The sequence below is a fragment of the Rutidosis leptorrhynchoides genome, chromosome 4, assembly GCF_046630445.1.
Source record: "Rutidosis leptorrhynchoides isolate AG116_Rl617_1_P2 chromosome 4, CSIRO_AGI_Rlap_v1, whole genome shotgun sequence".
Taxonomy (NCBI): domain Eukaryota; kingdom Viridiplantae; phylum Streptophyta; class Magnoliopsida; order Asterales; family Asteraceae; genus Rutidosis; species Rutidosis leptorrhynchoides.
Window position 1 is genome coordinate 215,195,120 of NC_092336.1, and position 16,877 is coordinate 215,211,996.

At 35.2% G+C, this 16,877-nt stretch overlaps 1 protein-coding gene and 1 long non-coding RNA gene across 2 annotated transcripts; both read left to right on the plus strand.

Moving 5' to 3' along the window:
- The first annotated feature begins 656 nt into the window (after positions 1 to 656).
- On the plus strand, positions 657 to 1,319 carry LOC139841403 (uncharacterized). The gene has a single exon (XM_071831622.1). It carries the CDS (start codon positions 657 to 659, stop codon positions 1,317 to 1,319), a length of 663 nt encoding a protein of 220 aa, XP_071687723.1.
- An 825-nt stretch (positions 1,320 to 2,144) lies between these two features.
- On the plus strand, positions 2,145 to 6,541 carry LOC139843572 (uncharacterized). The gene is made up of 4 exons (XR_011757623.1): positions 2,145 to 2,468; positions 3,045 to 3,297; positions 3,481 to 3,575; positions 6,237 to 6,541. It is a non-coding gene; the product is annotated as an uncharacterized lncRNA (long non-coding RNA).
- The last annotated feature ends 10,336 nt before the right edge of the window (positions 6,542 to 16,877 follow it).

Below are 16,877 nucleotides of genomic sequence, written 5' to 3' on the forward strand. Positions count from 1 at the left end.
TAGTGTTTAATTTTTTTGCCTTCTATTGAGTGACACCAACAAATTTATAAGTGATCCCATAATTGTCATTGAAAGTTTGAAGCCCAAACAAAATAGAAACCCAAGACTTCAAGAGCCCAATTGTGATCCATATGCTTGACTTAAGAATGTATAATTCGTCCAGTTACTTAGAAAATGTATAGCCGCAACTTTTTGAGTTTTGCCTTTAGTGAGTAGCGACAACTGTGAGTCCTCACAAACCTTGTTCGATCGATCAATGATTATTTAAACGCTTTTGACCTTTTACGTTCGTTAAAGGTAATAACTAATAATTTCTCATTTTATTATTATTATTATTATTAATTATTAATTATTAATTTTAGAATTTTTGATTTTTAATTACAGTAACAGTATCACTTTTTAATTTCTAGGTTTTTTGTTTAGATTAGTTCAACATCTTTAATTTATACTCAGTAGTATGTTTTGTGTAATGTATTGTATGTATTTATAGTTTGTACATTCTAATTAATTGGATTTTTTTTGTTGTTGTACCTACTTGAATTATAGAGATGCAAGGAAATCTAGATAGATTTGTAAAAAGAAAAACATCTAATTGTGAAGTACCTTCAAGTTCAAATGCTTTTAATAAGTTTTCAACACCCAATTCCATCCCTTCAATGCCAACAAAAATTGATATAACCGATCTACCTTGGGATCCCGCAGACAGAAAAAAGATTTTGGACTATGACCCTAATCAAAGAGATGAAATTAGGAGACTTTATATGCAAAGAGGACCTTGTCAACCACGTGGAAATTTGTTTCCCACAAAAACGGTATGCTCCAAAGATAGACGCTTTGTCGTAACTTGGTTTGATGAATATCGCTGGTTAGAGTATAGTGTAAAGGCAGATAAGGCATATTGTTTGTGGTGTTACCTATTCAGAGATCAAGTTGGAAAACAACGTGGGAGTGATGCATTTGTGACCGATGGCTTTAGTAATTGGAACAAAAAAGATAGATTAAAACTTCATGAGGGTGATGTTAACAGTTTTCACAATAAAGCACATCAAAAATGTGAAGATCTAATGAAGCCAAAGCAATCAATAGCCGCTGTTTTTCATAGACAATCTGATATTGAGAAGCAAGAGTATCGAATTCGATTACAAAGTTCAATTGATGCTGTTAGATATGTAATGCATAACGCATTACCATTTCGTGGTCATGACGAGAGTGAAGACTCCATAAATAGAGGAATTTTCTTGGAAACATTGAAGTTAATTTCAAGTCAAAATGAAAATGCCCGTAACGCGATATCAAAAGCTCCAAAGAATTGTAAGTAACTTACCCCTTGATCCTACCACTATATGTATATATATATATATATATATATATATATATATATATATATATATATATATATATATATATATATATATATATATATATATATATATATATATATACCTGCACTGCTCCTTTAGAGGTCATATCTTTACTAAGTTGATCCGTGTAATAAGAAAGTCTGTAAAGACACATAACAACTCTATTCTTTGTTACATTAGGCGTCTCGGCTGAAAGCAACAGTTCTGCTAATTGGGGTATACATATCCTCAGGTCTTCATAGAAGAAGTTACTATGATATGCTAAAGTTACAATCTGTAATATAAAAAATGTCATGGAAGCGCTCATCCAGTATATATGTATATACGGAGTATATAATTAAATATATATAAATAAAAGATTATACTGTAGTATATAGGTACAGCCTCCATTCCTCCTTTAGAGATCATATCTTTATTAAGTTTATCCGAGTATTTAGAAAGTTTGTGAAGAAGAACAGCAACATTATTCTTTATTTTATTATTCATCTCGGCTGTAAGCAACAGTTTTGATAATAGGGTATTTCTATCTTTCAAAAAAAAAAAAAAAAAAAAAATAGTCACTATTTCTTGCTAACATCTTTTATCTTTATAAATCTCATACATAATTCAGACACGTGTCGCAACCAGATTCATTCTCAACAAATCCTTTTTTCTCCTAATTTTGAATTTAAAAAATTACTAATTACGTCCATCAAACACGTGTCCCTAATTAATCACAGAAACTTTCAAAATTTCTTTTTAGGGTTAATTAAACACGTTTCATTCTCCTTCTTCAATTGAATAGCAATTCACCTCCCATTGACGCTGCAACCAATTACATTCAAAATTAGGGTTGATAAAATAACAATTCAGTAAAACCGCCTCTTCCTCTATCTAACGATTCACGTCTAATCCATTCCAGGATCTCATCTCCTTCAATCCATATTCCATCGATTTGCCTAACGATCTTGGCAACACATTTTTTTGGAAGATCTTCGATTGCTGGAAGATCGTTGTTCATGATTTTGGATTCACCCAACACACATATTTATTTAGTAGCAAAGATCGTATAAGGATTTCGAATCAAAAAGGCACAATTGAAACTGATTTGAAAACGTTTGTTGGAAGGTATGTAATCGTGAATCGTGATTTGGTATTTTTCTACTTTTTTTAAACTATCAAACGATCAATCGCGTGTAAAATTTAAGTGTTGGTTTCTTTGTTGGTATTGATCTTGTACTTTTGCTATTTGTTTTGCTTTGATATTGATTTTGATTCTTTGATTTTGTTTATTGATTGTCATTGATTTTGGTTTTGGTTGTCTCTGATTTTTGGTTAAGATTTTTTATTCTTTTATTATGGTTTCTTATTCTGAACTCTTTTGATTAGTTTGAACTAGACACAGAATTGGCACCATCATTGATTGAGAATATGTTAACTACTGGAATTCTTTGTACATGATTATACACACATGGAAAAGTTGGGAGGTTTAATGAACTTATAACTTTAGATAACATTTAAAGCCTAAAACATTTAAGAATGACAAATTGTATGTTTCAATAGGCTATAAACCTTTGACCCATTTCACTCTGTTTCCCAGCGACCCATATATTAACATCACTATTTTACAACTGAGTATTTATCATTGTCTATTAAACTATAGTGCAACCCACGAGATCTTACACAAACAATTGATTCATATAGGCTGTGAAAATGCCAAAAGGGGCCACCATTGCTTCTGCTGCAGTTAATGGTGTTATGCACCAACTAGAACTAGAAGTCGGGTTGGGTTGGGTTGTGTAAGTGACTGCTCATTGTTTCGCTATTGGGTTATGACCCTCGAGTGTATTACCGTTGTCGAGGTTCTTTTGAGCCGATGGGTGCTAGATTGGTGATGGCACCAGGGGATGAAGCCGTCGAGTGTGCAACGGTATAAGCACTTTATGAAGGCTTGCTGGTACAGTTTTTTTTTGTTGATTAATCTTAAAAAGTTCAGAGTTATATGTTGAAAATGTCACAACCTTTTATACTTTGTATTCTATTTTCTTATTTTAGGCTTTAAAATTGTCAAATAGCTATTTTTGCTTAAAGTATGTTGCTTCACTTTCGATTTACATGATTTATTACAATTATAATATAGGTATATCTTTTGTAGCAGAGACGTACTTTTGAATGTAGGCAACTGCTGCTATCAGTGTTGGGCAGAGACTTGAGAATGTACGCATGCTTATTGTGGTAGGCATCATTGTCTTTGCAATTTATGAAACCAAATATATTACTTTTACATAAACAGTAGTAATGTAAGTTTTAAAGATTATATATATATATTTTTTTTTTTGGGTAAAGGGTTTCACCCGGTAAATATCATTTATGAAAAATAATAAAAACAAACAAATAAGAACAACGACCACAAGCGCGCCTTGTAGCCTCATAAACAACCAGAATACCTAGCTAGAACCTACACAACAAAATAGGACTAGCAAACCAATAACACCTACGACACACCTAGACTAGGGCTTATTAATTCCAAACTATAACCAACCCGATTTCATTCCAAATGGTGCCGTTGTCTTGGTAGTATTGTTTTCTGCCATAAACGTTGCCGTTTCATCTTCATCAGATTCTACATCGCTCGGTTCATCGATAAGAACTCCAAACGAATTTTTAACCTTTAACCCTTTTTGTTTTGTACTCGTTTCTACATCATCACAAATATTCACCTTACTCGCAGTAGGAGCCTTAGGAGCCTTTTTAACAGGTCGATAAACTACCTTTTGTTTGTTTTTCCCAAATGTAGTATGCTTCGGACCATTCACCTTCACATTTTTCTTGTTCACAATTGTAAAACCTTCATCATCTACCTTTGTTTTCTCCCCCATATTTGACTTAACCCGTTGAAGTCCATCCACACAAGTTATTTCTTCTGCAGCTTCCACAACTATATTTTTTGGGCACTGAACATCATTGTGGCCGAATACACGGCAACATGAGCATCGTGGTGGCTTCCACTCGTATTCTACCTTCACAACATCAACACTTATACCTTGGGCGTCCCTACAAGGTGTCGCAACTTTAATGGATTCTTTTAGATCACATTCTGCCGAAAACTCAATTAGAGCTCTAGCAAAGTTTGGTCTTCCCCAAGCTTCCAAACACATAGTACTCGTATACGAATCAAGCATTTTTGGGTTACCAATCTTGGATGCAATAACACTAAGACCATCATCTGTAAACCCTACCAGCGGAACATCATACAATTTCACCCATATAGGAACCTTAGTTAGGTCTTCCTTGGTTAACGATACATTTGGAGACCATTTATTCAAGGTTATAGGCGCACCTCGTATCATCCAAGGACCCCCCTCCAACACATCCATTAAACCTTTTTCTGTTGTAAATTTGAAGAAAAAGAAACCCTTCGAGTTCATCATTACTTTTTCAATCCCAAAATTCCTCCACACATTCAAAGCATAATTTTGAACAACGGGAAATGCCATTCTTTTGCCAATAAAATAACCATATAAAGTGTTATCATACCTTTTGGTAGCTTCAATAACAGAAGACATGGGTAAGACAACATCAACACCTTCATCCATGGTATTATTTTGAGCAATAAACCTAAAGTTAACCTTGGATTTATAGACGGAACCTGTAGTGGCATGTAAAAAATCTACTTTTTGTGTGCCTGAACCCTTATAATCTGAATCTTTCACAGCCTCCACCTTCTTATCATTTCTTACCAAAGCAGGGAATTCGTCAATATTAATGACAGGATCTGCTTCCCTTTGGATATAAGACCCGTTTGTCTTGGTTGTGCTATCACCATCAGGAGTATCGACTTGAATTTGGCTCATAAAGGACTGATTATGCACTGGATTTCTACCCTTTTTACCACTTACGGACTCATCTTCAGATCTATCAGAAGCAGAATAAACATTGACATCATCCCCGTCCCTTCTTGACCCGTCAGCCGTATGTGTTTGTTCGTTGGGAAGACCCGTCATAGATTCAGGTTTAGGAAACACATACCGATCCTTATTTGTAGCAGATTTTTCTGATTCAGAAGAATCAGACTTCTCCGATTGTTCTTGAGTTTCAGATTTATCTTCAGAGATTTCAACACTTCTGTTTCTTAAAACCTTTGTTGCTGTTTCTTGAGATTTCTTCTTAACTCCACCAGACTTTTTCCCCATCTATCAAGTAATCGTGATGATAAACACCAGAACCAATAATGATTAACGAGAGGAAAAAGAAGAGACCAGTAGCAGCTAGTTAGTATGGATCTGGTTCTGCCGGAGCAAACTTGAACGATAAAATCCCCTATCTAGGCGATTATTTGGGTGTGCTAAAAAATGTACCTAGTTGTAGCAGTTATATAAACTGTACATTTTCAAAGTTAGATGGCATAAACTGCCAAAGAGTGAAGGTAATGTGACGGAAATCTCAATGTTTGTGATTAGTATAACTTGTAAGACAGCTTTGAGATATATTATTAATTAATCTAATCCTCATTATATATATATATATATATATATATATATATATATATATATATATATATATATATATATATATATATATATATATATATATATATATATATATATATGCACAATATACATTTCTACTTATTAAATATTAATCAACTTCAATGAGAAATATGTCAAAATGTGATATTTCTTCATGTTCTGATGTTTTCATTGTTGTTTCTATATCATTGTTTCAGAAGTTTCCAAATGTTATGATTCTTAATGCAATTAATGTTATTTTGCTTTGATGGTTGAAATGCTTAAACACATTTTATTTACTTAATATTTTGCTTTTTGGGTTGTATTTGTAGTCTTAAATAAAGGTGATAATTTTGACCCATTTACGTATTTGTAAACTTGACAACAGATGGAAATTTTGACTCGGTTACTTTCGAGTGGGCGAATTGCGTTAATGTCGAGTGGGCTAATTTTGAACCCTGATTGAAGAAGTTGTAGTCATTTGAAGTGGATGCTTCAATATAAATTCAGGCCTTTTATATGGAAACGGGGTAATAGCATGCGTTGTTGTGGGTATTTATAGTATTAGGTTTTAACCGAGTGAGTCACGTGTATCTAGAAAGAAAAATTACATATGCTTCTAAAGAATACAACCAATGTATCCAGTATCCTACCTATTCTACTAAACATTACACGAACAAGAAAATAAATGATATTGAGCGTGTTATCTTTTGCAATTCTACATGTTATGTTTTCATTGTTTGTTTTGTTTCATACAATGACATAAATTTGGATTTTGAGTCTCTAATCTACTTTACTACATTTTTAGTTGTGGAAAACATGACCCAGTAATGTGGTTTTTTTTATTTGTAGTCCTAACTTGACTAATTTATAGAGTTTTATCCTAAATGATTACAAGCACGTCGAATGTATTTCTTACATATATGTTGCAATGTGACGCATGTGGTACCATGATAATATCAAACTTTTTAAGTTATGTTTCGTACAATCGGTTGTATAAGTTGTTATTAATGGACGACATTAATGCTTCACTTTTTCAAATTAGTTTTTATCAGTAAGACAGTGTGACTAATTCTAGGCATTATCTAACTTCCTAGGAAGTTGTAGTTTGAAATAAGATTGTGTATGGCTTTTAGGTTGATGATATAAAACTTACTACCTCGCAATTCTATAGGTGATAAACGGTATGCCAATTGAAGGCATTTTAAAGTGTATTTCAATAAAATGCTCTTCAGGTTTTGCTTGTTGTGACCTAAGTTTTGGCTATGAAATTTATGTTGTAAATTTTTGGAAGCTAACATACATTTTATTATGTCAACCTTAGGTAAGATGCTTATCGTTGATGTAGTTAGTGTACTTTCAATGTTTCTAGTGCCTCCTAATTTGACATAAATTTAAAATCATATTATTAGTCAAATTATATAATTTTTGTTATTTATTCGTTATTATATAAATAGCTTTATACAAATAGCTTTATATTGATAGCTTTATATAAATAACGTTAGTATTAGTCAAATTATATAATTTGACATCAATTCGTTATTATATATACATACCTTTATGTTGTTTGAATTTGGCGGTCTACTATAAGTAGTTTTTTTTATTTACCAAAACTATTAATACTTGATGCATGTTTACTGTCATTTTGACTTTAGCTATTTTTTTTAACGGCGATTTTTTTGGCATCAGTATATCATTTATTTCAACGACCCTCATCATTTGCATGTAATACACACGTGCGGGCGGAAACCCGAACCCGATTGACGGTACCCAGGAACACACCCATTCGGGCAGTGGTCCGGGTAGAGGTCCGTAAACGAATCCGGTAAAACCTCCCTATAGGGTCAATATATACCACCATTATTGGTGTTCAATTGGTTTAAAGAAAATCATGTCATCCCTAAGGATCGAACTCATGACCTCTCCCTATCCCATGACAAAAGAGGTAATCTTATGACAAAAGAGGTTATCTTATGAATGTTTATTGCTCTACGTATTAATTCTCACTTATTTACATGTGTGCATGATAAAGACGTTAATGATATGTGTAGCACACCCATTCATTCGACCGCGCGATGCTGCGGTGTGCTTGTGTTCGATTGTTTCAATACTAATGTTATAAATAATGAAAGGTGTCGTCATTGTAATTGTATCATAAGCTAATCAGTATCAATCTGTAACGTGTTCGAATACTACTTTTTTGAGTTGTCGTGCAACGCACGGGCTCTTAAATCTTTAGTATTGGCGAATAATTTGGTTACAATAAACATTATAAGTACTATATTAACATTATTATAGTACTTATAATGCTACTAATAATTTGGTTGCAATAAACATTATAACACTTAGACCACTCCCTATGGTTCCATTACTCGTCATTACCCGCTCATTACCCGTAGTTACTCGTAATGAACCATAGGCACGGATTAGTTACCCGCGTTAGTTACCCGCATTCACCATGGATTAAATGGAAGTGTTTAGGTTAGTTATAGGAATTGTGGGTCCCAGTGACTTATTATTGTTGGACTTGATACTTTATTGCTTGTACGTTGTATATTAAGAGGAGTATTGTTTTAGCCATGATAAGGAGTGTTTAGTTATGAGTTAGTTATAGGATATTGGTGTTGATGTGGCGCTGATGTGGAAGATTAAGAGGATGAATAGTTTAGTTACGATAGGGAGTGGCCTTAGAGATAGTTAGGAGTTTGTACTTTTATCATACCGTTAATTGAAATAACAATTCAAGTCTGCGGTTGCTTTTTAAACTTTCGTGCAACGCACGGGCTCTTAAGTATAACAAATATACTTAAGCAGTTTACCCACAACAATATTTGTGATATTGTCTTTATCAAACTACAACTATGTTTAAAATTTCATAATAGTACTGATGAATACATTACACACATTTTTTAATTGGCACACATATGATCTTTGATGACAACCATAACATTTTCAATAGTTATGATTTATATAATTTTGATACTATCATTATCATTCTGTTACATTATATAACCTTTGACATTTTAAATTTATTTAACTAAGGAGTACCCGTGCAACGCACGGGCTCTTAAATCTAGTTATAATCTATAAAATAAATGATGTCACGGAAGTGCTCATCCAGTATATATATACGGAGGATTATATAATTAAATGGATTTAGCTAACTAGTGCCGTAAGGGCATAACATAAGCACCATTATTTACATCCAATATTCGAATCCAAATATTAGTTCTGTTGGAAACTAAACTTGTTTTTGGGCTATGCGTTTTGGATTTGGGCTTGCAAGTATACAAGTATATGGATCAAGATTGTAGCCCATTATCTAGAAACCTCATGGAATATGTAGTAGTCAAAGTGTGTAGAAAAATCTTATAAAATATCTAAGTCTAGAATTATCATGAGAATACTTAGGAAATATCTAGATATTAGTGGATGGTGAAGTGTTCTAAAGTAGTCCATTGTGTAGTATAAATAGAGGGATTCACCCCTCATTTGTAATCAAGCAAATCAAGTAATAAAAAATGCCTTCAAGATCAATCAAACATCTAAATCATCAATCCTCTCTTCCACAAATAATATACACATAACCTCCTATTTCTAACAAATTGGTATCAAGAGCTTGGTTCGACAAGATGATGGCTAACAATGTCATCACATTTCCTCGCCTCATAAAGGATAATTATGATCGATGGAGCATCCAAATGAAGACCTTCCTAGGTGGACAAGACCTATGGGAGATTGTGGAGGAAGGCTATGAGGAACCTACATAAAAAGGTTCTCTCAGCAAGGAGAAAAAATTAATGAAGACGAACGATCAAAAGGCTCTTTCCATCATCCAACAAAGTGTAGATGATGGAGCTTCTGAGAAAATTTCAAGTGCAACCACCGCCAAGAAAGCATGGGAGATCTTGGAGAATTCTTATAAGGGAGTTGATAAGTTGAAAAAGGTTCGACTACAAACACTACGAGGTGAGTTCAAATCCTTAAATAAGAAAGACTCGGAATCAATTTCTGATTATTTTACAAGAGTCTTGGCGGTTGTCAATCAATTAAAGAGGAATGGTGAAACTCTTAAGTGATGTAAGAGTCATTGAGAAGATTCTTAGATCATTAGATTCAAAATTCGACTATATAGTCGTAGCCATCGAAGAATCTAAAGATCTAGAATCAATGACTATCGATGAACTCATGGGTTCACTACAAGCCCATGAATAGAGGTTTAATAAGAAAAGTAAAGAGCCTTTGGAGCAAGCTTTACAGGCAAAACTCTCTTTCAAGGAAGAGAACAGTGAAAAGACTCATCAAACGAGTCAACGAGGTCGTGGTCAAGTACGTGGCCGAGGACGAGGGCAAGGATATATCAAACGTGGAGGTTATAGTTCTTACAAAAATGAAGAAAGAAGTCAAGATTTTCACCCGACAAGAGGTCGCGGGAGAGGTTACACAAGTAGAAGGCCAAGGTATGACAATTCTCAAACCAAATGCTATAATTGTCATAAATTTGGCCACTATGCTTCGGAATGCGAGAAGTCAAACAATTACGTGCAAGAAAGAGCAAATTTTGCACAAGAAGATACTGAAGCCGTGGAAAACACTTTGTTACTAGCATGCAAAGTTGAAGATAACGGAGAATCAAATTTGTGGTATCTCGACACGGGTGCAAGCAACCATATGTGCGGTGACAAAAACATGTTTGTGGAGTTAGACGAGGTAATTAGTGGAAATATCACCTTCGGAGATTCCTCTAAAGTCCCTGTTAAAGGCAAAGGTAAGATTCTCATCCGTTTGAAAAATGGAAGGCATCAATTTATCTCTAACGTGTATTATGTGCCCAATATGAAGACAAATATACTGAGTATTGGACAACTCTTAGAGAAAGGCTATGATATTCACATGATAAATCGTAGTCTTTATCCGAGAGACCAAAAAGGAGGTTTGATTGCTAAGGTGCCAATGTCAACGAATAGGATGTTCATGCTAAATATTCAACATGACATTCCAAGATGTTTAAAAGCATGTTTCAAAGATAATTCTTGGCTTTGGCACATGAGATACGGGCACTTAAATTTTGGAGGATTAAAATTATTATCAAGTAAAGGAATGGTGAAGGGTTTGCCTCCAATTAATCATCCGGATCAAATATGTGAGGGATGCCTTCTAGGAAAGCACTTTCGAAACAGTTTTCCAACAGAAGCTTCTAGTAGAGCGAAGAAACCTCTAGAACTTATTTACACGGATGTGTGTGGACCCATAATCCCACCTTCTTTTGGTAAAAATAGATATTTTCTTCTATTCATTGATGATTTTAGTCGAAAGACATGGGTCTATTTTCTAAAAGAGAAGTCGAAAGCTTTTGGAATGTTCAAGAAGTTTAAAGCATTTGTGGAGAATCAAAGTGGTCTCACCATAAAGGCGATGAGATCCGATCGTGGAGGAGAGTTCACATCCAAGGAATTTAAGGAATTTTGCGACAACAATAGGTTACGACGTCCTCTAACTCTTCCGTATTCACCTCAACAAAATGGTGTTGCGGAAAGAAAGAATAGGACCATTCTTGATATGGCTCGGAGTATGTTAAAGAGCAAAAGGATGCCTAAGGAGTTTTGGGCTGAGGTAGTGGACTGTGCGATCTATCTAGCAAATCGTTCGCCCACTAGAAGCGTCAAGAACAAAACGCCCATTGAAGCTTGGAGTGGAAGGAAGCCCGGCATCTCACACCTTCGAGTGTTCGGAAGTGTGGCATATGCTTATGTTCCAGATCAGAAGAGGACGAAGCTCGATGATAAAAGTGAGAAACTCATATTCGTGGGCTATGACTCAAGTTCGAAGGGTTACAAGTTAAACAATCCCAAGACCGGTAAAGTAATCTCAAGTCGAGATGTGGTGTTCAATGAAGAAGCAACATGGGATTGGAATGTTCCCGAAGAGGAGAACTACGACTTTCTCCCTTATCCATTCAAGAGTACTGCAAGGAATGAAGAATATCTAGAAGTTCGAGAACCTTCTAGTACACCATCTCCGCACTCTCCACGTACTCCAACCACTACACCTAATGAAGTGACACCAACATCAGGAGGAGCATCAAGTAGGCTACAACATCACACAAGGAGCATTAGGGAGTTGTACGAGGTAACCCAGCCTATGGAGGATCTATCATTGTTCTGCCTTCTTGTCGATTGTGAGCCAATAAGTTATGAAGATGCAGCAAAAAGCAAAAATTGGAAATGTGCTATGGACGAAGAGATTCAAGCAATCGAGAAGAATAATACGTGGGATCTTGCCACACTACCAAAGGGACATAAGGCTATTGGTGTAAAGTGGGTGTACAAGGCAAAGAAAAATTCCAAAGGTGAAGTTGAAAGATACAAGGCAAGGTTGGTGGCGAAGGGATATAGTCAACGAGCTGGCATAGACTATGAAGAAGTATTTACTCCCGTCGTTCGTCTAGAAACTATAAGATTAATAATCTCACTTGCGGCTCAGCATAATTGGAAGATTTATCAAATGGATGTCAAATCTGCGTTCCTTAATGGCCACTTAGAAGAAGAAGTCTATATAGAACAACCTTTGTGATACATCGTGAAAGGCCAAGAGAATAAGGTGCTGAAATTGAAAAGGGCCTTATATGGGTTGAAGCAAGCGCCTCGAGCATGGAATAGCAGGATAGACAAGTATTTCCAGCAAAATGACTTTATAAAATGCCCACATGAGCATGCTCTCTATACCAAAGTAAGCAAGGAAGGAGATGTTATGATTGTGTGCCTATATGTGGATGACTTGATATTCACTGGCAGTAATCCCAAAATGTTTAAGGAGTTCAAGAAAGCAATGGTTCGGGAGTTCGAGATGACCGACATTAGACTTATGGCTTATTATCTTGGGATCGAGGTGAAACAAAAGATAGAAGGAATATTCATATCCCAAGAAGGTTATGCGAATGAGGTGCTCAAGAAGTTTAAGATGAATGACTGCAACTCAATGAACACACCAGTGGATTGCAATCTCAAATTGTCAAAAGATGATGAAGGATACTTGATGGACCCAACACAATACAAGAGTTTGGTTGGAAGTCTGAGGTACCTAACCTGCATGTGATGACCCGAAAATTTTTGACTTATTTAAACCAATTCTCTATACGATTTATTATTTTAACACGCTAAACAAAGTCTGTTAGATTGAGTCTCAAAATTTTAGAACTGTTTCATATATACAATTACCTTTGATTACTCTCGACGATTCATGAACAATTATATGTATGTATATATATATATGTACAAGTAAAAACGACTTTCCTACAGTAAAACCCTATTTGCTACAGTAAAACACTATTTGCTACAGTAAACCACTATTTGCTACAGTAAAACACTATTTGCTACAGTGAAACCGTATTTTGCTACAGTGCTACAGTGAAAAACGACTTTGCTACAGTGATTTGCTACAGTAAACACTATTTGCTACAGTAAACACTATTTGTTGCTGTAAAACACTATGAGCCTAGGTCTGCTGGTTCTGAGAGATCACAAGCTGGTACTGATTCTACTGATATTGATCAGCAACCTTCTGTTGCTGCTCACTCATCTGAACCAGCTGATGATCAAGATGCTGTGTGTTCTACAACCAGCTATTTGATGAACCAGCATCCAATTGAGCAGATTATTTGCTACAGTAAAACACTATTTGCTACAGTAACACTATTTGATGTCGACAAACTACCAAACAAAAACAGAAAAGGCGGCCATGCGATCGCATGGCAAAAACACTGAAAACTCATGCGATCGCATGAGCTACAGTAAACGGAAAAGTAATATAAATACGCCTGTTTTGCTCGACGAATTATCACATATTTTTTTTCTTCAGTAATAAAAATTTATATTTAAATTATAATTATAATTTTAAATTTAAGTTTAATAATAATAAAGTATATTCGAGGGTGTTTTAATTCGGGTTTTAAACCACTATAAGCTAAGGAAATATTGGGTATTGTTCGGGGTATTGTTCTTGAATCCAAGGCCAACCATACAGTCGTCTACCATCATTACGTCTACGCAATTTGCCTACAATATTGAGTCTCAATATTGAACTGTGAGTTTATAGTCTCCCTTTTTAAATACTTTAAATATTTTTGGGCTGAGAATATATGCAATTTATTTTAAACGCGATAAGACACAAGTACATACTAAATTCTACACTGAGTTAAACCGAAAATCCCTTAGCTTTGGTAACTAGTAGCTGCCAGTACATAGGATATGGACTGGTGGGCGCGAATAATTGTATATGGATCCATAGGGCTTGACATCCCCGTCCGAGCTAGAGCACTAGCCTTTTAACGGACGTATGTTATTTGAGTTTAAGACACGTTGGTTTGCGTGTATTAAAACGAATGGGGTAATTATCACTATAGCGTTAAGTTTAATTACCAGGGTGCTCTGTTACGTAGAATCTATTGATAAACTTTTGATGAAATCTTGTGGTCTATCTTTATATATGTTTATGACTCGAGCAATTAAACCTATAACTCACCAACATTCGTGTTGACTTTTTAGCATGTTTTATTCTCAGGTCCTTAGAATGCTTCCGCTGTGATGTGCTTGTTGCCTGCATGGAGTCTCTCATGCTTTGTACAAAGTTTATTGCATTCAAAATAAAACTGCGTTGTGTAATAAATAATTGGACTGTGATGTCAACCTGTAAATTAAAGACTTATGTATTTCGGGGTTTTGCTTATACCTAAGCACTCGCCCACATGTTTATAACTTTCTATGTTTAGAAAGTTACTTATTTTAATGAATGCAATATTTTATCAAAACGTATCATATAGAGGTCAAAACCTCACTGTGGAATCAATGATTAATGTGCCGCGTCAATAGCGATTTTGACGGGTCGTTACAGTTGGTATCAGAGCTTGAGGTCATAGGGAACCAGAAATTACATTATTGTGTTTAACTGGTAATTTTTAGGATGCATTAGTGAGTCTGGACTATGACCATATCTGTTTTTCCTGATTTTTGCTTATTATTTGGTCAAAAACATTATATGTGATATATTTATTTGCTAACGTAATTGTTGTTTCAATTATGTGATAGATGACTTCTTCTAATCCTATCATTTTGTACGACTCGGAATCGGACACTGAATCTATTCTATCCACAACTGAAAAGGGCGTTCCAATACCTATTAAAGAAGAAATTGTGTTAGCCGGGGAATCTCAACTCCCGGTAAACCCAGAGGAGGTTCCAGCTCCACCCAGCTTTAGTTTTCCGGAGCCACAATATCGTTGGCATGGACCCATGATCCCTGGAGTAAAAGAGGATCGTCCATTTCTAAACAAATATGGACATTGGTCCAGATATACCGCCGACGGGCGGGTTGTGCCGATTACGCCTGGCAGATTTCGGTTCATGACCACCGGTACATATTCTTGCAGTTCGTCATCATATTCTCCTACACATGACTCAGACAGTTCGTCATCAGACGAGATCAGTAAGGAGGAGGATTTCGCTAATGAAATAAAAGAGATCACTAAGGAGAAATTCCAACTTGCTATAGATAATAAAAACAACCACAATAATAAAATGTCCTTAATTATTAAAAAAGAACAGGACCATTCGATCCGTAACCACCCTTATTGTATTAAACCCACTGAGGCAACGGGTACCTCAAAACCCCAACTAAAAATAAAATACACTGCCAGAATGTCTGTCGGACCATGTGCACACAAACAATTGGCAGAGAGAACCAAATGGGAAGAAGTTTCTGATAGTTCTGAATGAACGACCTCGCAACCATAAATCTTCCATGCGCTATTTTATTGCTTATGTGTGCTACTCTATCTTGTTATATAAAATAAGCATATGTAAAATATCAGTATTGTATGGTATTGTATTATTTTGGTTTATTAATAATAAATGCATGGAATGATTATTTGTATTATTACTACTTCTTATTATTATTATTATTACATAATAATGTAGTAACTCGCTATAATTTTTTATAGTGGAATATTATTAGGATTTTAGTAGTTAATTCCTTGTACTAGCTATTATGTATGAACTTAACGGGTAGGTAATACCCTAGAAATAATTATAAAATGCTAATAAGAAGAAAAGGCTTTTATAATAATTGGTTCATATTATTAATATGCTACGATTAACTATTGACAACTCATTTTACCTATAATATTCTATATGATTAAATTATATCTGTTGTGTTTATTGAAGAAACATGTCTCAAATGTCGGATGCTGAGTTTGAGCAACTAGTCGAGAAACGTGTGAATGAAAGAATTGCTGCAACCGAAGCAGCAAAAGCAACAGTCGAAGCAGCAGCCAAAGCAGCAGCCGTAAACACAAACTCACGAAACGGATGCTCATACAAAACTTTTCAAGGATGCAAACCACAGACGTTTAGTGGAACCGAGGGACCAGTCGGTCTAACCCGATGGTTTGAAAAGATGGAGTCCGTTTTCAAAATCAGTAATTGTGCGAACGGAGACAAGTCAAAGTATGCTTCGTGCACGTTGCAAGATGGTGCACTTACTTGGTGGAACAATTATGCTAAAGCAGAAGGAATAGATACGGCATATGATATCTCTTGGGAAGAACTGAAAAAGATGCTAATCGAGGAGTACTGTCCTCGAAACGAGATCAGAAAAATGGAATCTGAGTTACGTAATCTGAAGGTTATCGGCGCAAATCTCAATAACTATGAAAAGCGTTTCATGGAACTAGCCTTGTTGTGTCCCGAATTGGTGCCAAACGAGAAACGAAAGATAGAAATGTATATTGACGGTTTATCGATCAATATCAAAGGAAATGTTACATCGTCCAAACCAAATACGATGCAGGAAGCCATGACTATGGCACACCAACTCATGGACCAGATCACAGAGAGTTCGATTAAGGCACCAATTACCGAAGTCAAGACAACTGAAGGAAAGAGGAAATGGGAAGACTATAAGGGCAAAAGTACTCACCTGAAGAAACAAGAAACTTTTAAAGGTAAACAAGATGGGGCAACTGCAAGTCCAAACT

What these genes read in the sequence shown, in the direction of transcription:
- LOC139841403 (XM_071831622.1), top strand. Translation starts at nt 657, where the DNA reads ATGCCAACAAAAATTGATATAACCGATCTACCTTGGGATCCCGCAGAC.